The sequence below is a fragment of the Aplidium turbinatum genome, chromosome 11 (assembly GCF_918807975.1).
Source record: "Aplidium turbinatum chromosome 11, kaAplTurb1.1, whole genome shotgun sequence".
NCBI lineage: Eukaryota > Metazoa > Chordata > Ascidiacea > Aplousobranchia > Polyclinidae > Aplidium > Aplidium turbinatum.
In genome coordinates, this window is record NC_137482.1 from 2,396,011 (window position 1) to 2,422,483 (window position 26,473).

Consider the following 26,473-nt stretch of genomic DNA (forward strand, 5'->3'; position numbering starts at 1 on the left):
ACAAGATTTTATTTGTGTGTAGGATAGTTGTTCTACTCCAATAGTTCAATAAATAAACCTCTGTTTGTAGAAACGATGAAACGGCACACCAAGCCATGAAGGTTCAAACTCTTGTGTGTGCTAAAAGCAGCGGCCAATCTAGCAAGTAGCCTTAGGGGGAAGGGATATCACCAAAGCATTGTATTTTTTCTCTATAGTTACTTTCATGACATTCCCTGGCTATTTTGTTGCAGATGACAAGAGTTCGATTGAGTCAATGCAAAAATCCGGATGTTGTCAAAATTTAACCAGGAAATGCAGAGTTCTTCTTCTTTTGATTCCCACGCTCATTGCCATAGCAACGACTGCCTTACTGGTACTTTTCTTGATTGGTAAGTGGATTAAATAAGCCGAGCTACTTCTATATTGTGTTTTCATATTGGAATGCACTGCAGAAAAAAATGCAAAATTATGAATTATACGTCATACATTCAAAGGCGAGTTTATGAGAATAGCATGCATCTTATGGCTGATTGTGAAGCGAAGGGTGTTGTAGTAAAAAAGGTTTCTAAAAACAGAACAAGCATTGCATTCTTAATTTTAATTTTAAAGGATTAATTTAAATTTAATTTAAATTAGTCCTGAATTTAAATTTTTAAAAAATGTTGCATTTATGTGGGTTAGGTTTAAGAAAAACTGGGTAAAAACTGTGCATTTGTGTGAAATTAGGCCTTAAAATAGGGCTTGTTGAAATTATAAGAAGTTTTCAATATGTGATAGCAAGCAAAGAATCAGCACCCCAATAATGTGAAATATCAAAACAAGTTTTTATTTTGGTTATTTTTCAAAGTTTAAGCGCATGGATGTATTCCAGTGCCACGTCTATCATCAAGCTGTAAAGAAATTCAAATTTAATCCTTGACACATATCATTGTGGGCATGTTTGTGTTTATTTTTACCAAATTTTTGTAGTCATCTTTCACTCAACTGTCCACACTTTTGAAGAAGATGACTTGTCTGGTCGTCACTTTTCAACAACGAATGTGACTCATAAAGCAACCGCTCTGTGTAGAAAAAGAAAAAAAATTGCAAAGCATAATTTCACTTTCAAATGTAACACTTGAAAAATATTTAGGCTTTCAAAATAGTTTTAATTTATTCATTTTTTATTTTAGTCCAGTAATTTGTTATTATATTTCAAATTTTATTTTAAATATCTTAAACGTTTTATTCTGATTTAAGTATCTCAACGCATGTAAAGCCATGTATCTTGAGACCACCTTCAATAGAAAATAACTGTGAACTTTGCTTGAGCAAAACCTCCCCGTATTTTGTATTTTTGTTTGAATTTTACTATTTTCCAAGCTGCTCATTAAAAGATTTAGCCTAAAACATTGGCACAACTTCAAAATTTATTGTAGCTAAACTTTTCCTATGACGTAATAAAAGCAGTGGCCCTAATTTGCCCTGAACAATCCCATTAGTGAATCAGCTCTTCCAAAAACGGTTGCAAAATGGATTCCAGTCATGTTCCAATGCATCCATTCATCGATCGAAGATACAGCGAGATTTTAATTCGATTGCGTCACTGAAGACGCTGCAATTGGAGCAAACAAATTGAATGGCTGCTGCTTTGGCGGAAAACTTGTAACATGATAAATTCCAAACGTTTTAATTTCTATTAGCGTTGAAATCTGAAAATTTTAAAGTAGATTTTTATTGTAGCTCTACTACAGTCTTATGATAATAATAAGCAGCAAAACATGTTTCAAGCATCGACAAATTTGTGGCGGCATTAATGTAATCCAAAAGATACAACATTCACTTGCTTGCGTTGAACATGCAGTGAACATGAAATAGGTTGATAGTTACCGTACAATATACATTACCATCAGCCTACTTCAAAAATAGGTAGCCTACTCATTGCCAAGCAAAAAGTGAAGTGGAGTATCAAAACAAACTTAGTTGCGCCGCATCAAAAATCTTATCTGTAGACTATCAGGAATTTTCAGAAAAAATTTATTCAAGCAGAAAAAAGTTGTTAACATTCTTTGGATTAAAGCCATCGTAACTACATTTCTGCAAAAAGTTTATATTTTTCAAGGCTACAAACCTAAACTTCAAGAATTCAATTAAGTTTACTAAGTTCAATTTTAACGGTTTCTGCCCTGCTCTACTAAAAGAATCGTGTTTTAGATAGCTTGCCATGTCAATTTTATGCCGACTTTTTCAAGCATATGTTGCATAGACTTTAGCTCATTCAATAGAACATCAGATTTGAAGATCTTCTAAAACTAATCTCCATAATGCCCTGGATTTAAAAACAACTTACTCAGCTGATCTGGTTCAATTGCAACGTCTAAAGACGCAGAATAAATGCAAAAAGCATGGATTTTGCCAGCTGGTGTTTTGGTCATGATTCGCGATAGTGTACGAAACTAATGATCATAATCTTCATAGTATGGGAATACCAAATAACAATTACAATGAAACCTAATGGCAAGCAAGTTACTTAAAGTGGTACCATGTCAATAACAACTTAATGAAAAATTGCAGTTTAAGGGGAATAGATATTTCTTTCACATGTCACCTGTGACTGCTTCTCTGATGACCCTTGCGAATTCAAAACTTATTGTCTAACCCACTTAATTTAAAAACATGTTTGATTTTCTAGAACTTCTATCCTTTAATATCAATACGTCATCACGATATCAATATGTAATGGAAATCAACTTATCAGTTTCATTTGCAATTAAGAATGATTACTTTGATACTTGAGTAATTTCTGCTTGTTTCTTGGAATTTTGTGTTTACGTTATTTTCTTACTTTAAATATATTCATATTTTTGATGCGTATTTTAAAACGCAGGAACGTTGTGTCTTTTTGTAACATTTCTTTTTTTAAATGGCAAAATCGTCATTTCTGTAAGGTGGCAATTGATTTATCCTTATAGGAATATGTGCAACTTTTGCATTGTGTGTAATGTTTGTATATTTCAAACATGTACTAGATCAAATATAGTTAGTAGTTACTATTCTCTAAAACCTCTACACTACAGCCTGTTTCATCTTAAAAGGGGGATCATCAGAAGATCCTTATTCAAATAGAATTGAAAAGTTGATGACTGCTGTGTCTTTTATAAAGCAGCCTTTCACCAACAAGCTTGTTCCACAATTATAATTATTCTGAAGTCAAATATTAAATAAAAATAGTAGAGAAAAGAGTAACTATATTTGATGCAATTCGCTCTGCTTGGCTTTTGCTTGGCATTGAGCACTTTTTGTAAGTTAGTAGGCCTATTAATAGTATTTGTTGTTCAAACACGTGCTATGTTTTGTTTCTGACAAATAAACCATTGATTGATTGAATAAATTTAATGTTTTTATGACGTAACAGGAACATTTGGTAACCTGACAGCAAGGCAGTCAGCAATGGAGCATCACGTGACTCCGGGCATTCTTGATTGGACATCGGACTTGCCGATCGACGATGACGATAGGTGGGTTATGAAGTGAATAACGATAAAACTGGTTTACTGTAAACTTTACATACAAATTTCATAGTGTGTTGATAACACTACAAGACCTTGTAGATCACAATTACACTGTGGTTTACAAATTTTACGAGTTGCATTTGTACGGTCATGTTATGTGGAGAATTAGAGACACAACCGAAAATGTAGATTCAACTTTTTTAATAGATCACGCAATATGCTTGCAACCTTTATACTGCTTATGGTATGCATTGCTTTTCCAATATACATTTACTTTGTTAAATTAACAGCAGGTAGGTTACTATTGGATATTAAATTGGAATGGATGTACAGGTTGGGTCCAATTCAAAAGTTTTTTTTTTAATAAATCAATAAATGTTAGTGAATCATCTTTACAACTAATAAAGTTAAAATTAAGCTTATGAACATATTCTGTTCTGTGAAGTCAAAATGTATTAGATATATTTTTGATGCTCAATTGACTTCCTTTTTCAGGATCAGTGACAAGAATGAATCAGTGTTGCCAGATGTGCCTTCTAAAAAAACTATCAAACCGAGTTTTAATATTCTAACAGACAAGAACGCTTCTTCAAACACTCAGTATACATCAAAATCGCCTGACAATGATGTTATGCTTACGAATACTTTTACATCAAATACTAGGGAAATGATAACGTATATTAAAACAAAGAAAAACGAAAAGAACAATCCAAATGTTAAGACAAAATCAAGAGGGAGAAAAGCTGGGCAAAACCGAGGGACAAAAAGATCCAAGAAGAAGAAACAAAAAAATACTAAAAATCTACGTTTGCGAAAAAACAATGTTGCCAAAAAAACTGAGATGCACATAGAAACGGTTGGTATGGAAGTTGACATGACGTCATCAACCCAATCAACTGCAACAAAAAATTCTAACTCCAGCAACGTAATTCAACAAGATAAAAGACTTTCTGAAAAAAAGAAAACCGGAAGAAGAAATCGAAAACAAAAGCAGAGAAGGAAAAACAAAAAACACTCTAATGAAGCAAAAGATGAGACAAAAGGAAAGCGGACGCAAAGTCTTGCTCTTGCAAGTGAAGTAAACCGAGTGCGTGCAAAATATACAAAGGAAATAGAATACAACAAAATACCCCTTATGACGTCACAATCGTTTACTCCCCTGGAAGACAACAGAAAATCGGGGCCAGATGAATCCATGATTGAACCCCGAACTCCTTACCGGAAATCTGGTGAGGCAGTGAAAGCGAGATCACGTGGTCAGGCACTCCGAAGGCCGATCAAGAATAGTGCCAAGAACAAGAAAGCAAGGCCAACCAAAACCAGAGTTGGACATTTCCGTCAGCCAAATCTCCTGGAATCGTCAGATGACGACGAACTGTGAGTAAGCTACGATTAAAAAAATATAAATCTTTGTCTTACTATCAGCAATCTAGTAGGCCTGAAAATGTCTTAACTTCTGCAGATGCTGCGATGCAGCAAAACGTGGTAGGCAATATGGGTTGCAAGGATTTGTAAAGTCATTGAAAATGGAAGACGCCATCTTCGAGTTTCGCCCTTGTTCGGGATCATCAAAGTGCATACCTTTGTGTTTTGAGTGGGAATCGAACTTCCAACTGTGGACTTGAGTGGTTAAGAACAGCATACTGGACACCGTAATACAATCTAGATAAAGGTTCGATTCCCACTCAAGTCGGAGAAGTCCACAATTCCCATCAAGTTGGAAGTTCGATTCCCACTCATGACACATGGATATGCACCACTGATGATCCTAAACAAAGGTGAAACGCGAGTACGGCCTCTTCCATTTTTGTTCGATCGGAATCTAAATGGCAGGCCATACTTTTCTGCATTGGTGTAAATTAGATTGCATGTTTTTACACATTACTTTCACTTAGTCTGAGTTTACATAACCAAATTAAGTCAAAATAACAAAGACTAAACTTATTATCCTATTGGTTTTAACTTAAACTATAAAATTCCAGAAAAGTGTTTTAATTTATCAACGTAAACTTGTATACAGACAATCGCATCAGAAAGGTGAATTTGGCAGCGCTGAAATTGATGACGTCACCATCGATGACGAAGATAACTTTGTTGATGATGACGTTGATGCGAATCGAAACGGCGTTGAGCCTGAAACAATTCGTTGCCAAGAAATACGTGATCCTGTTTGTGACGCAGTGCTTCCGTATCTTACGTCCCTGCATAGCTATGACGTCACTTCGACGCAATCACAAACAAAGCCGTTGCTTATCAGCAGGTTGAAGAGAGATGGTGAAAGCAATGATGTTTTAAACGCAACTTCATGCAATCCAGAATCAGCTTTGAGATTCCTGTGTTCGCTTCAATATCCGGATTGCGCTGAAGGTATTGTTGCCTGTGAATAATAAAAGCAATTATTTCAACACAAACAAAACCATTGTTGAAGCTTCACGTCACCATAACATTGCAAACAAAAAGTCAAAACACTCAAGCTTATGCCTTCAGCAATCGCAGCAATAGTGATCTGACTCAATTTAGAAGACGACTCTCTCAAATACCAAAGATCATTCGACAAATAATAACAGCTGTGTCATTGTTTATTAATTGTCGTTTTATAATCGCTAAAATTTTTAGAAACTTTTTTTCTTCTTATTTATCGTATGTCACGTGATCCCGTTATGATTCCACACCCTCGCTACTTTATACAAGGAAGAATCCGAACTATCCGCATTCGTAACCTCTCAGTCTGCATTCTACACAGTCCATATCATTTTTAAGTAATTCATGTACCGGTAACGTCGCCGAATCTAACCAGAATCCACTATTGGATCTTATGCCCTGCTGGTCTATATCCCTGATCCGATCTGAATTCAGACCAATAAACCAGAGGTAGAAGCAATGGCGGCTCGTGGCTAGTTTTAATGAATAGGCTGCAAAAATGTTTTACATTGTTTTACATTTACATTCACCAATTTTATGAGGGTAGGCTGCAACCTTGCAGTATATTAAGACGAGTCGCTAGCGAAATTTTTTTCCCACGAGATTTCTGTCTCATTTGCATATTTTAGTAAAAGTTTGTATTAAAACCGTGTGAATGCAACATTTTCTTGTTGGCACGGTTAGTTCAGTGGTTTCATTCTCTGCCTAGTGTTTGTGGCAGTTAAAAAAAAAGTGTTAAAAAAAATAGTGTTTGTGAAAACGAGGGTTCGACGCCCGTCGAAGTCAAAATTTTTTTTTTTCTTTAAATTAATTTTTGCGGTGCACAATAGTTTTTCAAAAAAAGTAGGGTTAGGGAAAGCTTATATTTTATTATCATTGCAGAATTTCATTGGCAAATAGTTATTTCGCAATCTCAATCAACCAATCTCTCAAAACACTTTCGGAAAATCTTACTTTTAGAGTGACTAGAATCAATGAGACAGAAATCTTGTGGAAAAAAAAATTCGCGAGCCGCCATTGGGTAGAAGTGCTTGCTACTCGACCTCTGAGCTGGCAATAGATGAGTTGCTAGCAAATCCTTCCCATGAAGCAATTATGCACTTCAGACAATCAAGTTTGTGTTTTGTATTTCAGGTTCCGGTGTTGTTCCGGTTCTTTGTTTTTCGTGGTGCACGCAAGTGCTTACATCATGCCTCAGTAATCAATCGATCACGATGCTTCAAAACTTACGTCATAATGACGTTATGCTACCAGCAGGGATTGCTTCGCGTTCTTTATCACGTCACACAAAGTCGAACAATCAAGTTGTCAAATCAAGAAAACTCATGAATGATGTTGACGATATTGTGACGTACACTTGCAACATTGTTCTTTCCCATGACAGCGCAATGACGTCATCGTCGTCTTGCGTCGACATGTCATCGATGGGAGAGACTTTTTTGCCAGAAAGTAAGTTTTTGGTGTTTTAGATGTAGAAAAGAATGTCTAGAGGGGCAAGTTTTTTATTTTTCTATAAAACTGCAGATTTGATTCATCGCCATACTTATTCAAATAGAACAAAGTCGATTTACTTTTAATGCAATGACTATTCTATTTGAATAAGGACCTACGATATTTTAAAGTAGGTTCTTGGAACAAAATTGATTTTCTTAAACACGTTTGTGGTTTATGACTGAAGCTGAGTGTTATGTGCAGCTTCACCGGTCGGTATGAGTGAGTTGATTTGATCCGTTTACTCTGTTTAGGTGTTTGTAGTGAGAAACTTTTGTCGGAATTTTGCCAAAGAATCATTTTCCTAAGCTTTTTGCAGCTAAACAATCCAAAATTGACTACAAATCACATCAAAGTTTTGATTTTTTCAGAAAATTTTGGCATAACGCCCAATTTCAGTCCACCAGACGAAATTCCACCTTGTGGAGAATATGGCTTTCTCTGCCTCAATGGGGAATGTATCGACATTAGATGGCGCTGTGATGGGACCAATGATTGTGGGGAATCAGAAGACGAAAGAGATTGCGGTAAAAGACAGATTGCAATGTATTATCGACATCTGATATATGTCTACAGGAATTGTAAGCCATTTAAAGCATTGTTTGCGGCGCTTATTTATGATGGGCCGCCTTAATAAAGTACATTGCTAAACTGTATATAATTAAATCTATAGATCAGTGGTTCTCAACCTTTTTTCTTTCGTGGCCCATTTTTGTTTGCATAAAAGTTCTGTGGCCCATTCAGTTTTTATGGAAGAAAAAAATTACAAAAAAGCTTTAAGGCATATGCAGCTAATAAGGCCCGGCCAGTAATAAGGCCCACCCACTGGATCTCCGTTGTTACAAATCTTTTAAACAAAATTGGAAGCTCTGATTGCTGCTATGGTGAATTGAGACTAACTGGTAAAGTTTCACAGCCTAAAGTTGAGAACTTTTTGAGTTACGGAAAGTTGAAGTTTGGGGGGACTGAAATTGAGTGGTTTTATTAATTTTCAGATATTTTAGACTGTTCTGCAGTTAACAAACCGCTTTGACTTCCTTTTTTTTGCATTTTATGTGAAAGATATGTGCATGCTGATGCAGTAAAACCAATAAATTTGAACTTTTTTTCTAATTAAAGCAAGACTGATAATGATGATCAGACTAGGCTAATTTTGGTAATGAGGCCCATGGGCCCCTGGCGTAACGTTGTGCACCCCTGGTTAAGAAAGTGAGGGTTAAAGACTTGAGTGGCCTAAACAATTCTTGTTACACCATTAATCCAATTTGTTATTGCAATGGAAATATCATAATTTCAGAATCAAAATACTTTATCATCCCTACCATATCTAAAAACACCATGTCGCTTTTTAAAAAATGGAGCATGGGGCGGGGGAGGGAATAGTTGTCACTGTGTATTTAATTATTAGTTATGTGCCTGTGTTGTAGATTAGAATTTATTTTGTGGTGTTGTTATAGTGAAAATACACCTTTTCCATCACTTTTGGTGCTAATTCAAACCGGGCCTTATTCACAACACGTGCATCTAATAAGGCCCGCTTGAGATTTTTTTTATTTTTTTAATATTTTACAACCCCTTTTACTTAGAAACTTGTTTCATAGATATGTTGTTTAGATAGACCCAAAGTATCCTCATTCCAAGTTTCGTTCAAAATTATGCAGTATTTAGAAAAATATTGAGGTTTGAAAATTAGCGGGCCTTATTAGCTGCAGGTGCCTTATAAACAAAAGCAGCAGAACATTGCCTTTGGAATGTTGCTGGAATCCCTTGTTGAATCCAGGCGCTGACGCTTCACACTGTCTTCTTTTCGTTAAAAAAAATTCATATTTTCATACTTGTAATTAAGATGAACTTTTTCCAGGTGAAGTTTCAGTTTTGATGGCTTCAATGAATGGTGACTAAGAACTTTACAACTTAATACACATTGTCCTTTTTCTTCTTTGTTATCAAAAATTGATGTATATACTGAATGTAATTTTCATCAAACTTAAAGCTTCAAGGATTGTCAATTCTTCTCCAAAATAATCCACCCAATAAAATGCTGCACGTAGCCTCCTAAAAAGCGGATCTGCAGAAGTTCGACAAGGCTACCGCTTATAAAGATGGCTTAATTGTAACCGCAAACTAGTCTAAAGTGTTGTAAAAACTGAATTGATGTAAGCTGCATGTTGCAATAATTAGAATGATGAGTGCCACTTTGTAGCTAAAAACAGCAGCATCATTCATTGTAACCAAACAAACACACAAGTGTAAAATTGGCTATACTGTAGTGATAAAAATGAAACAAAATGTTTCAATAAATCTTTCAATTTTTCAAATATGTCTGTGGCCCATATCAAAATGCTTCTATGGCCCACCAGTGAGCCATGGCCCACTGGTTGAGAACCGCTGCTATAGATAAAAGAGAAAGAACTACCGTCTGTTTGTTCTTTTGTACATTTTCTAATATTTTGTGACAAAGTTGAGGGACAAAGTATTTAAATTTCAGGCAGGCAGTGGAAATCCAGGTCAGAGTAGCTTCAACCAGTGCTCCTGTAGCCTATCATATATTCCATTTAGTGCTTAGTAGATGGAGACAGGTATTTAAGAATAACATGCTCTACACTACAGTGTGATTTACTGCTGGGACAGTGTGCGCTTTTAAAATTACAAGTTTAAAAGTTTTAATTTTGGAAGGTAATTGTTTGTATAAAAAAATGCTCTCACTAATATAAGTTTTGACTCATAGCAGATTTCAAGCATATACTTTTACCTCTGTTTTAATTAAAACCACTTCTATAGTTTATCGTCTACCCTATGACTAATGCCGCTCATGGGTCATTCAATGGTAGAAACGTTTATAAATTTTCCTATTTGTCAGTGTCATAAAGTAATTTAGTCAATAAAACTTCTAACCTTCACAGGGTACAGGCGGTACAGGTGATAAAGTTACTTGATACTTTTTGTCACACGTCAACATCAAAGATTCATAGTACAAACCTGGCCTTACACAACAGACCAGATGGCAAAATCCTTCATTTTTACATTGATTCAAAGTTTGCAGACGTTGAATTAATGCAAAAATGACAAACTTTTTTTTACCTGGGAGCTTCCACACTAACACACAAAACCCATCACTCAAAAACATTTGAATTGTATTTCTTTAAATTAGCTGTGGCAAGTTTTGGATTGAAATAGTAGAATCAAAATTGCACCTTGTTGTCATTCAATAAGTTGTGTGACGTAATAACAAAGTGACAATGGATAAGGTTTATTCATGGCTTCATGAGATCTTATTTCAAATAAAAACTTTAAATATTTCAGTTGTTGGTCGTATTAAGATTTTTTTTTAGGACCGCTTGATTTTACATAATATTTTAATGATGCCAAAATATAGATGTGGCCAACCACTCTGTCACAAAACATTGTTGCCAGATGGAAAATCGAATTATATCCTTTTGGACAGAACTGTGTTGAAATTACGTGCAATAACGTTCGTTGCTTCATTTTTTCTTAAATTTTGCCCTACTTTGATAAACAGACTGGGAGCCATAGAAGTAAATGATGAGAAGCAGGATGGGGGGGGGCTGAAGTCCCAAACCCGCTACAAAAAAAATCGTGAATTTGAGCAAAAATGTCCAGTTATTTGGCCAAATTGTAAATTGTTGTGTTTTTAAAAATATATTTGCAAAGATAAAATTTAGGAAAATTTTGTTCTCACTCTCAAAATGTTTTATTCTCCTACGGCTATGCTTGGAGCCCAATTGCTACTCCTAAAATACTGTATGTCATAAAAATTGTGTTAGAACGAAAAAATCATAGTAGTCATTAGCCATTCTTGGAATTCGAAAAACAGCTCTAGAAAATAGTAAATAAGTAACAAAAGCTACTGTAATGTTTGTGGTTGAAGTGCGGTATTATGGTATGTAGGCAGTACGTTGTTTTCCTTATTTTGAATTTTCGCCTATCTATCACCACTTTCGTCTTCAAAGATTAAGATTTTAGGTAAGGGCACTTGGTGACAGATTAAAAGTGAATTTGAAAAGCGTAAAGCTGAATGACCTTTTAAACCAGCGAAACTCCAAGAAATAAAGTCAGTCATGCGTTCGCACGTAGCATCACGTTTTTAACTTGGGAGCAGTGACCACTGGAACTCTATTATAAGCCTACTTGACTTACCGCACTCTATATTTGCAAATACCTATGTTGGAGATCACCTTAATCTTAGCTGATTCACTAGATCTATTTTTAAGTGATGCTGTTGTTGAAAGGTTGTTTTGTTTGCGCAAAAAGATTAGCCTACTGTTCTACGTACCAGGGCTCTTACGAAACCAAAGACACTGCAAACAAGCCAACCAAAAGCTAATCAAGATATATACAATTATCATTTTGTAAGCCAACATGATTGAAATGTTTCCATGTCCATAAGTATGAAAGTAATTTGTCACAAATTCTTTTGATAAATTGAAGGGGCTCATAGAAGAGGGTTTGACTATTTTGTCTTGATAACTTAAAAATCAGTGCAATTGGGCATTTCGAATGAGAGGTTTAAGGTGTTTAGAAGAACAAACCTGAGTTTTTATGAATCATTACAATTATCTTGTCTATTTACTAAAATCATTATTAGGTGCGTAGACACATTTTAGAACTCTTGTTAATTGCTGGACACATGAAAGAAAATCTCAAAGATAATTTAATTTACAAAAACTACAAAGTTTGCTCATTTTTTGATGTTGCAGCGTATAGGCTAATCTCGAAGTATTCAGTTTGTTTTTTGGTATTTCAGTGAAAATGATGAGATTTTCAACGGTTCGAGAAAAAGTTTTCTCTGCCTATAAAACGTTGAATGGTAGTTTTAACAATATTTCTGGAAACTTCTTTGGTTTCGTATTATCTGAATTTTCTCAACTAGCTAATCTCCAAGGCGTATAATTATGATCAATCAGAGTTGACTCTGTCAAGGTAACAATCATAAATGGTCCTGTAACCGGTGGTGAAATCTTCAAAAATGACTGAGATTTTTGTTAAATTCTTATTTCTGTTCGAATTAGCGTGTACTTGCTTTGCAGTTTTTTGTGGAGGTGTTCTGGTGTTTCGTTAGTTAAAGATAACACTTTTGTTTAGAGGGTGCAAACGTCTGGTTTGATTGCTCGAGTGGCGTCCCAATCAAAACTTCGCAACTGCAACATCTTGTTTTGCAGTTGCGCAGTTGCAAGTTCTGTATTGTGCTTCCGCTTTTTTTAGACTAAAATGAAGCCCTGGTTGCAATGTATATTATTTTAGACCTTGTTTTGGATTTTATTTCTTAGAATATGAAAGTAATGTCAGTGATACATCAAAATCAAACATAAATCTAGATGCCCAAATGTAGGCCTGTATGGAGCCATGATTGTGCTAGCAATTGGGTTTATAATTTTTTGTTACATCAGCAGGTTACTCAAGGTCATAGCAAAATAATTTCTTGTTGTACAAACAATTTTCTTTTTAGCGTTTATACTCTCCTCTTTTACGAAATATATCTAATAGCGATTTATGAAAAATGTTTACCAAAAAAAAAGAACTTTTAGTGATTTTGAGAAGACATTACACATCAGTGATGAATATTTTATGAACGGATCTTGCCTGCTCAAGAATATTGGATTTCCAAGCCGTAAGAAACACCTTTGGCACGATTGGTGGTACTTTTCCAACCCATTAAGAAATCAATTAAAAAGTTGCCGACCAGAAAAACAAGTCATCCAAACTCTTTTTGCTTTAATCTAACTGGAAACGAGCATAAAAAATAACAGTTTTTGTATTGTTATGATTCCCTGAATGCAGGCTAGTCTGCATCGGCGAGCAATGAGAGCCCTGGTTTGACGTTCAATAGGGCTCCGGTTCGACACCTTTTAAGAGCATATGGCCTGTCGAATGCGATTGCGGAGTGGCGCCCCTTTGACTATTGCTCTTGATTTCTGTCATGATTATGAACAGCAGCCTACATTGCTCTAGAGGGCTGTTTCCCAAAGTGGGCACCAGCGCCCTCTTGGGGGTGTTTGCGACCATGAAAGGACGCTGGCTGTACACTGGGCAATTGGAGAGAACTGAGAGTAATTTGGGCAGTTACACACATACCCAAAAACATGCCTTGTCGTGAACAATAGAATTACAACACATTTTTTTCTGCTTCAAAGATTTTCTGTTTTAATAGCTAGTAGGCTATTATGAATGGCTCTACATTCTACAAGAAACACATTTGCTTTTCATATCGCAAGAAAATATAACGCTCTTGTGTTGATTATATGTTTTTAACGCGGTAGAAATGGGGCAGTTGAAAATATATTTGTTTCTTCTTCTTTCATAAGTTGTTGCATAATTTCTATGTATTTTCAGAATGTAAGTTTGGTCAGGCCAAGTGCCAAAATGGCCAATGCATCGAGAAGACAAATGTATGCGATGGATTCTACGATTGTTACGATAGAACAGACGAAACTAATTGTGGTAAGATTGTATTGCCTTGAAATCAAATAGTATTTCCAAAAACAAATCAGACATCTTCTGCATACACATTTCTCCAAACGTCGCTGGTGAACTATTAAACAATATAACATACTCTAAACAGACATAACTCAGCAACAACACTACATTTAACATTATGAAAACAAAAAACAAAAAGCGAACGTTTTCGGCTAGTCATATAGCCCTTTTCAAGCCTATAAGAAAAATACATTTTTAAAAGAAATGCTAAAGAATCATATAGTAGGCTATCAAGTATCGTGCTCAAACAATAAACCGTCATTGCAGTCTTTCAAAATTGTTCGTAAGTGTTTGTCCGAGTTCGACACCAAGATTCACGAGGCATTGATCATCAAATCTTTAAACCCAGGGCTCAACAGGCAATTATTTGCTTGCGGAGCTTCTTACCTTTTAGCAGTTTTTTGATTGAATTATCACGTCTCGTGCTTCTCGCATTTACTTTGTTTTGTGCCACTATCTCTTGTGCGTCTGTCCTTCTTGCGTAATCTGCCTGAGTCCTTGTCTGAACAATCAATTAATTTTACCTCTGAAATACTTGACCCGTTGTGCTGTGTAATTTTCAGTTATCATTTTGTGTGAGCGAGACAGTTCCTCAAATGTTTAGATTTGACCATATTTTTGCTGTGATATTATATGATTCTTTAGCATTTCTTTTAAAAAAAAAAAATGTATTTTTCTTATAGGCTTGAAAAGGGCTATATGACTAGCCGAAAACGTTCGCTTTTTGTTTTTTGTTTTTATAATGTTAAATGTAGTGTTGTTGCTGAGTTATGTCTGTTTATGGTTTAAAAGAGTTACCTCTCTACCCAAATTGTATAACATACTCTGGGTTTAATTTCTTCCTGAACATTTCGCTTACCAGTTGATCATTGAGAAGGTTCGGATTTAAACCAATATTCTAATTAACAGAGATTTTGTGGCTGTCTTAGCCAAGGCATAACCTTACTGCTGCTTAAGTCTCTATTCAGACACGTTGTAAACCTTCACGTTTTAGGCACATTTTGCCGTTTATTGACATACGGGTATATCGTTTACTGTAGTGAAGATAGTAGTAGACCTAGTACCTTTTTAGTCCCAGACTTTGACAAAAAGGGAATTATTTAATTTGATTTTTTTGTCAGAGGTTTGTGCCGATAATTTGAAGCGTTGCGGAGATGGAAAGCAATGCATATTTGCCACTTGGTGGTGCGACGGAGACGTGGATTGTATCAATCAAGCTGATGAGGCGAATTGCAGTGAGTTGCTTTTACAAGTTCAAAAGAGATATTACAACTTATAAAAAAAATTTGAAAGAAAGCAGCATTTTATCTATTTGTAACCGGAACAATCACAGAACATAACAAAAATTCTTTGTGAGTGAAATTATTAATTAAAAAATAACAAAACACTTCTTTTTCATTTTTTATGGATAGCCTCAGAGATATACGTATGGTCACAGCGGTAAACCATAATCTCTTCTTGGGAAAATTTTAACATAAAGTTCCCTAATCCGTTCGTCTGTATATAATGACCGAAGAAACACACACTTGAACTTCTTTTCAAACAGTGTATTCCTGTAAAATTAGCCCGAGGCTACCGAAAACGAGGGGGTGCAACGCCTACACCACTTAAACTGTCACTACACAACAGATTACTTGGATAAAAGACGGAACTTTTGTCCAGCTAGCAAGCACTAAGCCAACAGTTAAATGTGCGGCCAACTTTCAAACAATCATTTTACGAATGACCAGAATAGATATCAATATCTCAAATTCACGTAGAAAGTGACTGTGACGCAATAAATGAAAGACAATTATGAAGTCATTCCAACAGGTGTTTAAAGCTGATGTAATATTTCCTGTTTAAACAGGCCCAAACAAGTCCAAACAAGTTTGACACAAGTCTATGAACGATGGTGCAATTTTGGCACATTTTCTAGCAACTTCCATGACGTAATATTCAGTAGACTTGAACGGTTTTATATGACGTTTGATTTGTACAGAGATTGGCCGTAACATAGCGGCCCCTAGTTATGACAGTCTAACATGGCATAACTAAAAAAGAATTGAAGGACAATCGTGAGCCAATGAATAAAACACACGATACACAAATTTTTTGAATCACTCACGTTTAAGTTAATACGCAAATACAAAGGGCATGCAAAGAATGAACAGCAATAAGAATAAACACGACGATACATGAAATTGGTACCATAGGTACACGCTAAATGACGCTATATACAATAGTTGCGATAATAACCGACTGTTCCGGGCTCAGACAAGTATCGGCCACCGCAGACAAAACCAGGCTCAAACCCTAACACTTAGGTGTTCTTTACGGGGGCGAGGCACGAAATATCCCTCAACACGTAGTCTACTTTCACTTTCCCCGTACTCTCATCATAGTTGCAGACGGCAACTTTGGCTCTACGAACCACAGGCTTCCCTTTCCTAATTTGTGGAACTACCTCATGCACCCTCCCAAGTTGATACTTCCCACGTTTACCAATGTCTTGGAGAGAACCTACCACTACAAGTTGACCAGGCTCCAAATTCTCGGCCATTTTTAGCCATTTTTTCCGGCCCTGAAGACCTGGCAAGTAAAAATCGATCCATTTATTCCAAAACTGCTGAGAAAGTGACAAATTGAACCGATAATCCCTTCTTAATTGGTCACGATCATGTGGTTGCCCAACAGCACAGTATGGGTCTAAGTATGGGGTCAAAAGTGAGGCAGGGGTGATGACAGTAAAATCCCTAGGGTCGTCACTCAAAGGTACCAAAGGGCGTTCGTTCACGATCCGAACGGCACTGCCTGTGTACGTAAGCAGTTCAATAAAATTGGGCTTACGAATTGAAGAGTCCAAAATGTGAAAAAATGCGATTTTAAATTGTTTTACCATTGCCTCCCAGGCGCCACCTTGCGCCGGAGCATACGGAGGTATAAATTCCCAGTTTATCTCTCTCTGTCTCAGGGCGTTGTGAAATTCAGCTGATTCTATCAACTCGGGTAACTTCTTAGATGCTGCCTGAAAGGTACTTCCATTATCGGAATAGATAGCATTAACCTGCCCACGTAAATCTGTAAACCTTGTAAAGGCAAGTAAAAAATCACTCAGCGACAATGACGTGACCAGCTCAACATGAATAGCGCGAGATGCCATACATGTGAATAAGAGTCCCCAAGCTTTTTTGTGACTCCTACCTTCAACAAAGGTCAATGGTCCAAGATAGTCTAAGCCGCAATCAAAAAAGGGTTTCCTATGGGCAGTTGTGCGAGACAAAGGTAAATCAGACATGAGCTGCCTTATAGGCCGAGCTTTCTCAATCGCACATACACCACAATCATTAAGATACCTCTTCACGGAAGCATTACCATTAGCGATCCAAAACTTCTGTCGCGTAGACAACAAAGTGTGCTGTACTCCACAGTGCGCATTTCGATTATGATGCGACAGTACAACAAGCCTAGTGAAGGGGTGTTTCGAAGGCAAAACAATCGGATGCTTTGCTTCTAGAGAAATCTCGGGAGAATTACTTAAGCGCCCTTCAATGCGGATTACACCAGCATCATCTACACAAGGTCTGTACTTTTTAAGTGAACGCAATTCCTTCAAGCGTTCCTTCTCACGTTGCGAAGCGCCAACACTACCCCGCTTTATCACTTCCTCAAGTGCATCCGGCGATCGTTTGGTCATTAAATGTAACACATCGCCATACACGCTCTTCTGAACAAACTTCACAGTTAAGTCTAAGGCTCTATTAAGATAAGAGGCGTCCAGTTTTGGCTTCATAAAGCTACGCTTTCTCGTTTTACAGCACAAAAATTCAACAAAAGCAACCAAATAAGCAATTCTCTTTTTCATAACATACAAAGAAGGTGCGGCCTCGATCAATCTGTGAAGGCCACCCTGTGCAACGTCAAGCGACCCCTCTTCGTCACGAAGATATAGGCTATGGACAGGTACTGGAGTGGGGTTTTCTACAGATGGAATTTCTTCACACTGATAGAGAAGACTAGAACCATTTAACCACAACTCTCGAAACTCTTTCTTTGTAATAAGATTTGGCCTTGTGCCAACATCAGCTGGGTTCATATCGGTCGGGCAAAAACGCCAATCCTGGGCTCCAGACAACAATAAAATATGCTCAACTCGACGCGTAATAAACTTATTCAAACGTAAATCAGGGTTCTTAACCCACTGCAACACAGTCCGAGAATCACACCAAAAATACTTACTGCAGTCGTGCATCTTCAATGCCTCGTAGGCCTGCTTCACGAGTCTTGCTGTATTCAAAGCGGCAACAAGCTCTTTCCTAGCTATCGGCCAAGAAAACTGATTTTTTACAACAATGGTAGATTTACCCAGAACGAAAGACACACTCGGAACTCCGTTAACCAGTCTACGTAAGTAAACAACAGAAGAGAAAGCTTGATTCGAAGCATCACTAAACCCATGCAATTGATATGAAACAATATCATCCGGACTGCACACACCAGAGTTTGCAAAATACCATCTCGGTAACGAAAAATCCTTAAGCAGGTCCAAAGAGCGAAGCCATGACTCCCACTCTTTAACAAAGCTATCAGGGACCTCGGTGTCCCAATCAAACTTGTCTATCGCCAATTGCTGAAGTATAAGGCGTGCTTTTAGAAAAAATGGCGCTCCAAAGCCTAGCGGATCAAAATTTTGTCCAAGCTGACTGAGCATACTTCGGCGCGTGTGTTTAGCTAAGGGCTTTAAGGAACATGCGATACGCATCTCGTCAGACTCGGTTTGCCACACACAACCCAATGTCTTCGCTGATGGCAAAGTCATATTTTCAGTCTGAAAGTCAATGTCACGAATCAAAGGTGAAAGCATCTCATTATCCAAATTTGACAAGACAATCATAGCCTCCTTGTTAGCACTCCACTTAACAAGTTTAAACCCACGGCTATCAAACAAAGCAATTGATTCATGAGTGATTTGCTGAGCTTCTTCTAAGCTATCAGCCGAAAATATAAAATCATCCATGTACATATTATTTGCAATATTGCAGAGAGTCAATTCACCAGCACTGCTGGGATTCTGCTCGATCATTTTCTTTATAGCCAAGCAAGCGATATACGGGCTACTCTTTATTCCCCAAGGGTGTACACAAAAACGAAATGGTACCATCCTACCATTTTCAAGGTCATCATCTTCAAACCACAATATACGAAACAAATCCCTTTGCGACTCAGGTAACATTATTTGAAAGAAGCATTTAGTCACATCAGCCATGAGACCAAATCTACCAAGCCGAAATCTAGCCAAGACATCTACCAGAGGGTTTAACAAGTCAGGACCCGAAAACATTACATCATTAACACAAGTTCCTCGAAATTCAGACTTGCCATCGTAAACAATGCGCTTTTTTAATTGTGACGTCACAAAGTATGGTAAATACCATTCAAATCCCTTGACATTTCCTGCTTCACCCGCACGCTCAATATAGCCATTAGATTTAAGATCTTTCATGGTGTCAGTAAGGAAATCACGAAGTTCAGGTTGTTTTAAAGCTTTCTTTCTTAAAGCAGCAGCTCTATCTGACGCCAACACAAAATTGTTAGGTAGATCAATATCTTCCTTCAACGGAACAGGTATCTCAAATCGACCATCTTTCAACTCAATATTCGGTTCGACAAGTTCTCTAGCCAAAATATCATTGCGAGACAATTCACAGGTTTCATTTTGCAAAGTCAAATCCTGAATGACTTTATTCAGGTCTGCTATTTCCATATCGCGAGACTCAATTTTACGCTGAAAGCCAGAGATGACATCCGACTCTGAAGACGTCTGCACTCTGCACACTTTAGCAACGCTTTCAACTAAGGGTGACTTACCACCACAAGCCAACCAACCGAGAGGAGTGAGCAAAGCATGCGGTTCACTACGATTGTCACCAACACGCTCTTCTTTTGCACACATCAAATAAGCGTTGTCGTTGCCAATCAGTACATCTACAGTACTACAATCATTCAAATGAAACATATTCACGTCATGAAAATGACGGAAACCACTTAAATCTTGTTTATGGGGTAAAGTTTTAACATCGTCAGCCCAAGCTGGGTTAACCACCGAGGTTATATCACAAAACAGTTCATCAGTCTCTAACGACTGGATGTTGAGTTTAACAAGGTCAGCACAAGTAGGTTTCTGACCAGCCAGAGTATCCATTTTAAACGACGCTTTATCATACGGTTTAAGACCAAGTTCGCACACCAAGTCACTCGAAACAAAGGTCAACTGCAAACCAGGATCATGCTGACAATACACCAACTTCGATTTGCCAGTCATTGGATTCAAAACACGAGCAGCAGTAACGCGGTTAAAGGCTGCTTTAACATTTCCAATCTTAACATTACGCACAGGAACTCTGGCACCAGCCTCATCTTTACCGACCAAATCCAGAGAATCACGTGACGTCACATAAAAATCATGCAGAAGAAAATAGTGTTTCCTATCGTTGGTAGGTCCACATGCACTTACGACAGTTATTTGCATGATTACAGTCTCTAACCATATGCTGGCGCAAACAATTCAAGCATTTGCCAGCTTTCACAATGACATCTCTCCGATCTTTAGGTGTCAAGCGCAAAAATTCTTTACAATTAGACAAAAAATGATATTCAACTTGACCACGTGACGAACAACAAAAACACGCCGGTATGTCACTATGTCTGGCCACACCGCCGCGCGGTGCGCCAACAGCAGTCGAGTACTGCGAACTCCCTGAAATCACATTATCATGGGGTTTTACCGACGTCTGCCTAACCGGACATGAAGGCAATTTTCCTTTGCCAAACTTTTTAAAATGCTGCGACTCACCAGAATCGCCCATTAGCATAATGCTAAAATCAGTCGACTTGCGCGTTTCCTCCCGTACTACAAAATCAAACAAACTCTGAAAAGTAGGTTCCTCAGTGCTACCATACTGATCACCTAAAAAGTCAAGATAACGCTGCTTAGCGTCAAACGGGAGTCGTTTAGCCAAATCCAAAACAAAACGTCCTTCTAATTTATCACGCTGACCATAAGCTTTCGCGTAAAGCAAACACTGCGACAATTCATCTTTAAACTCTTTCAAATCACTGGAAGAGATAGAAGTCAATTTGCTACCATAGCGATACTTTCTAATTTCTGGTTCTGCGAAAAGACCTCCACGAACTCCAAAACGTTGGGACAAGCGAGCTAACGACATTTCTATCCTGTCTTCTTCTGACAAGCCAGGAGTGTCGGAAACCAAATTAGCAATCGTTTGTGCAGCTGTTCTAACACAAGCTGCTTGCAACAAAGTCAAACGAGTTCCCTTAAAGGGCGAAGCTGCCATCAAGGCCATAACACGATTTTTAAAGAAGACAAATGGCATATTATTACCATCGTAACCAATCAAGGCCGCCTTATCGAAGAACGTCCTACTATCAGAGGTGGGCAGTAACTAGTTAAAAAAGTAACTAGTTACTGTAACTAGTTACTTTTTGAGTAACTGTAACGGTAACTTCGTTACTATTTTCCAAAAGTAACGAAACGCGGTAACTAGTTCCTATTTTAACACTTTTTCAACAGTTACAGTTACAAGTTACTTTTGTATTGAAATTTATGTTTCTAATTGCCGTCCATTATACTCTGCACATGTTTGTGTCATGCTTTATGCGTGTTTGCTACGCGTTGCTCAATAATGCATTCTTCTCGCAGCTGTATCGGAGCAGCACTACCCATGCGCGGCGCTCTTGTTTTGTGATCTTATGGAGCAGAATTGCCATATTGGCAAATTCATCGCCAAAATCCAGAAATCTGACGATTTTTTAAGACGTTTGGCTTCATATTTATGGTTTGGCGATTTGGCTCTTTTTTAGCGCTTTTTGAGAACTGATTTGGTTAAATTAATTGCTTTTGGTGATTGATCAATATGTGACTTTCTATGCAATGTTTAGCAAAAGTGTTTGGCAACACTTGATAGCTCAGTTCATGCTTGTCGCATAGCTGCCAGAGGTGTACAGGAGTCGTATTTTTGGAGTATTTAAGACCCGGAGTCTCGGTGTTACGTTCACTGTTCGCAACCTTATTACATCATTGTTTTCTCGATTCAAAATTGGAAGTCGATGTCTAAGTAACTTCGAGTCATAGCAGGGAAAACAAATTATTTCCTTTGTTTCGAGAATTTAAAGAGAATATAGTTTCGAAAGAGAGTTTTCTTTTTTGTATCAAAGACAGGCAAAACACAACAATACCACAGGGTTGAGCATTACAACAATATAGTTTACATATTTACAAGTAGTTTAACAGTCAAACGTTTTCGGCTTAACTTAAGCCCTCATCAGGAATCTGAAAATATGTATAAATTGTAATAAATTTAAACTTTTTGAAAGTAACTATAACTAACTGACTAAGCATCAAGAAACACGCAACGATTATAAGCAATAGTGTGGAAAACAGACAAACGGAAAACAAACTACATTAGGAAAAGGCAACTGCGTAACTAAAAAAGAATTTGCACCACAGGGTGCGTGATACATCTAATAAATGTTGAGGAGAATGGATGCGCCTCCCGCAAATAATTGTTTGTTTAAATTTGGATTACAGCGTTTATGTTGAGATTTATGAGTAACTGAAAGTAACTAGTAACTGTAACTAGTAACTGTAACTAGTTACATTTTTGAAATCGGTAACTGTAACGGTAACTCAGTTACTATTTTGGCCAAGTAACTGTAACTGTAACTCAGTTACTTTTGAAAGTAACTTTGCCCACCTCTGCCTACTATTTTGGTATTCAAAAAAGCAATCCTGCTGTTGAGAACTCGATTTAGCGGGAGAAGACAAGCTATATCCCTTAAGGGGCTGAGTGGGCTCAGTCACATGCACAGCCCGATCACGATCCTCAAACACGTTAAAATCAGGAGACACGATACGCCTCTCACAACCACCTAAATTACGTGTAGCTGGGCGATCAGCAACTAGCGGCGCAGAAAACTTTGAAGGGGGCAAAGCATTACTGCTAATGGCGGCCCCGTGACCTGTACGCTCTGGGGGAGGAGTTCGGTTGTAATTTGCAGACCTTGGCTCTACAGCCTTCGGAAGACCCTTAGCCGCGGCCCCGAGACCTCCTGAAACAGCTGGAAAACATGTGGATTGTACAGGTCCACTTACAGATTGAACAGGCGTCTGGAAAAGGTTAGGTAAATTAAACTGCGATTGATGTTCACTTCTGGAATGCCTAGAAGAGCCCTTCCTAGAGCTACGCCGGGAGCCCAACTCAGAACGATATTCAGCTAAAGCTACCTCCTTACGTTGTTCAGCCCTCAACTGTGCGTCTTTGAGTGCGAACTCAGCAGCTCTTGCTTCGGCTTTCGCGGCAGCCTCAGCTCGTACGGCCTCAGCTCTCGCGGCGGCCTCAGCAGCTCCCGCTTCGGCCTCAACTCGTATGGTCTCAGCTCTCGCGGCGGCCTCAGCAGCTCTCGCTTCGGCCTCAGCAGCTCTTGCTTCGGCCTCGGCTTGGATCTGGAGCTCCTCTCGTCTTAGCTGTAGGTTAATTTGTGCAACTATCCGTGACGAGCTCTCAGACATCCTAGTGCTTACATTTGAGGCGCTATCCTCAGGATGTATGTCAGCATCTAACCTATCTGAGAAATCACTTTCTTTTTGTTCGAAGTTATTTTTTAACGAGTTAAATTCGGGATCTACCCTATCACGAAGTTCTGCCAAGATTGCAGAGTTAACAATTTTACTCAAAAGAGCATGGGAATGCCTTAATTCCTCTTCTAAAGTAGATAAGTTAGATCTAAAAATTAACAGTTCCTGCTTATCACTCAAAGAACCTAGGGCCACAGAAAGTTTCCCAATTTGAGTCAAAATATCCCGTCTAAGATGCCGGGCCTCTCGAACTGACTTAGCCTCATCGTTAATGGATCCCTCCCCAGAATGGCCTGCCCGACCGCAAAGAACATCATCAGGCTTAAACTCAGTCGAGTCGACGGCGGTCGAGTCCCTGTCACCACCGAGTGTAGACATATTAAATGTTAGGGCTAAATTTAACAATTAAAAAATTAAGTTACACAAACACACAAAATTACAGTAGTTATAAAAAACTTAACTGCAAAGACCGTAAAAAATACAAAAAAGAATTTAAATGCACGATACCGTAGCTGTACGAGTATGTGAAGTCCAAACGTCCACAAAACTTGCTTGGATTCTTCCACTTGAATCTTCAAGCACAGATGGATTGCCTTTAATCTTCTTTCTTGCCAATGAATGTCAAAGTTATTTTTCTTCTGTACCAAACTGAGAAGAAATGTCTTTACTTTTTAGCTTAAAGTTCTTCAGTTGCCTACCGAGAAGAAATGTCTTTAATTTTCTTTGCTTCTTTAGACTACCAACCAATAAGATCTTCTTTTATTATTTCTTTGCTTCTAAGTGCTTCTTAGCCTACCAACTAACAAACTTCGTCTTTTATTTTTTTGCTTCTAAGTGCTTCTGCGCCAAACACTAGACAGAGAATCGTCTTTTATTTTTTATGGTCACAGCGGTAAACCATAATCTCTTCTTTGGAAAATTTTAACATAAAGTTCCCTAATCCGTTCGTCTGTATATAATGACCGAAGAAACACACACTTGAACTTCTTTTCAAACAGTGTATTCCTGTAAAATTAGCCCGAGGCTACCGAAAACGAGGGGGTGCAACGCCTACACCACTTAAACTGTCACTACACAACAGATTACTTGGATAAAAGACGGAACTTTTGTCCAGCTAGCAAGCACTAAGCCAACAGTTAAATGTGCGGCCAACTTTCAAACAATCATTTTACGAATGACCAGAATAGATATCAATATCTCAAATTCACGTAGAAAGTGACTGTGACGCAATAAATGAAAGACAATTATGAAGTCATTCCAACAGGTGTTTAAAGCTGATGTAATATTTCCTGTTTAAACAGGCCCAAACAAGTCCAAACAAGTTTGACACAAGTCTATGAACGATGGTGCAATTTTGGCACATTTTCTAGCAACTTCCATGACGTAATATTCAGTAGACTTGAACGGTTTTATATGACGTTTGATTTGTACAGAGATTGGCCGTAACAACGTATACGCCGCAAATTCTACGCTGCATACTTGCGGCGTAGACTTTTTGTTTGCGCAAACGCTTGCGGCCACATTTTTTTTGGATAATTGTCGCTTGAGGCTACGCCGTAAAGTTTTTGCGGTATTTTAGCGCATAGCGTCAACGCATACTTTTTAATGTCTTAGTTGTTGTTGGCATTTTTTTTATCAAACTTTCCAAATTTTGAATAAGTTGAAAGAATGTTTTCAATGGGCAAAGACATATTGAAACCAAAACGCAGCAAAATGTCAGATGAACACTGTCAGATGCTTGTGTTTCTTTGTGGAAATTCAAAATAAAACTTGTTTGTTTCGAGTGGTTTATAGGCTACCTTGTGAATGTTTGGCACCTAGCAAACAAAATGAGTTTACGCTAGTACATTCGGTGACGCTGACGCCGCCAACTTTTTTTACAAGTTACGTTGACGCATACGGCGTATGATTTTTCAAACTTTTGCGTTTGCGCTGACGGCATCAATATTTTTCGTATGCGCGTACATCACTGGATAGCCTATATAACTTGTTATATTTTTTAGGTTGCGAAACCAAGGGACTACTTACTTGTGACGAAAACAGATGTATCCCACCGCTGTACATTTGCGATGGTGAGAGAGATTGCTCCGACGGAAGTGACGAAAGCCAGTGCTTTGAAGAAAACAACCTCAGTTAGTTTTGCACAATTAAGATTTCAGCAAGAGTGTCTTTAACACGATTTAGTTGAGTTGAGAAGGAGCAATCTTCCTGGCGTCAGGCGTCAGCACTACCTGACTACTCAGTACTCACTATAGAACAGCGAGCATTGTGTTTCGATCGGGGACGGTTTCGATGACCATACCGGTGTAGCCTCCACACTAGCCATCACTAACACGATTGTTGTGTGCTAGGTGGTCTTCCTTTCAGTCATAACAAGTGTTGTAATGACAGCAATTCAGTCATTTCGCCTTTGTGCGGTGTTTTTGTATATGTTCATAGCTGCTCGTTTGTTTTAGTTCTTCCAGCACTTCGTCTTGGCACTCACTTCATTTATGTCTCCCAACAGGTCCGATGCGTGAGTTGTACCACCACTCCACCAGTCCGTTGTTTTCTGCGTCTTTCGTTTATGTCTGCGTAACTTCTCATCTCTTGTTTCACTTCGTCTAATTCTAACACCTTAGTTTTCTTCATGCGTCTTCTTAATCATAATCGATTAGTTTTTAGTTGTCGTTTTTTTCCCGTTTTTTTTTTTTACATATTGTAGATGGGAGCTAACTAATCGAGTCTTCTACAAATCAGAGTTGTTGTGAACTGAGCAAGTGACAACTGAGCAGGTGATAACTGAGCTAGCAACATCTCAGCAAGTATCTAAAGTTGGTAAATGATGAAACTGAGCAAGTAACAACTGAGAAAGTCAAAACTTGGAATGTCACAAGTCAGAAACATGAGTTTGACAAGCGATGACTAACCTAGTCAGACTTGAGCACTTAAATCTCATTTGCTGACTTGGCAGTAGCTG

General features: G+C 37.9%; 1 protein-coding gene across 1 annotated transcript in view; it reads left to right on the top strand.

The window, feature by feature from the left end:
• LOC145779698 (uncharacterized) overlaps positions 1-26,473 on the top strand; it is a 39,395-nt gene that overhangs the window by 2,047 nt on the left and 10,875 nt on the right. Inside the window, exons 2-10 of the mRNA XM_082591334.1 lie at positions 234-371; positions 3,377-3,479; positions 3,969-4,850; positions 5,494-5,852; positions 7,029-7,343; positions 7,757-7,912; positions 13,737-13,844; positions 15,002-15,115; positions 25,518-25,646. Of these exons, the coding sequence (XP_082447460.1) occupies positions 234-371; positions 3,377-3,479; positions 3,969-4,850; positions 5,494-5,852; positions 7,029-7,343; positions 7,757-7,912; positions 13,737-13,844; positions 15,002-15,115; positions 25,518-25,646 (2,304 nt within the window). The remainder of the gene's footprint in view (positions 1-233; positions 372-3,376; positions 3,480-3,968; positions 4,851-5,493; positions 5,853-7,028; positions 7,344-7,756; positions 7,913-13,736; positions 13,845-15,001; positions 15,116-25,517; positions 25,647-26,473) is intronic.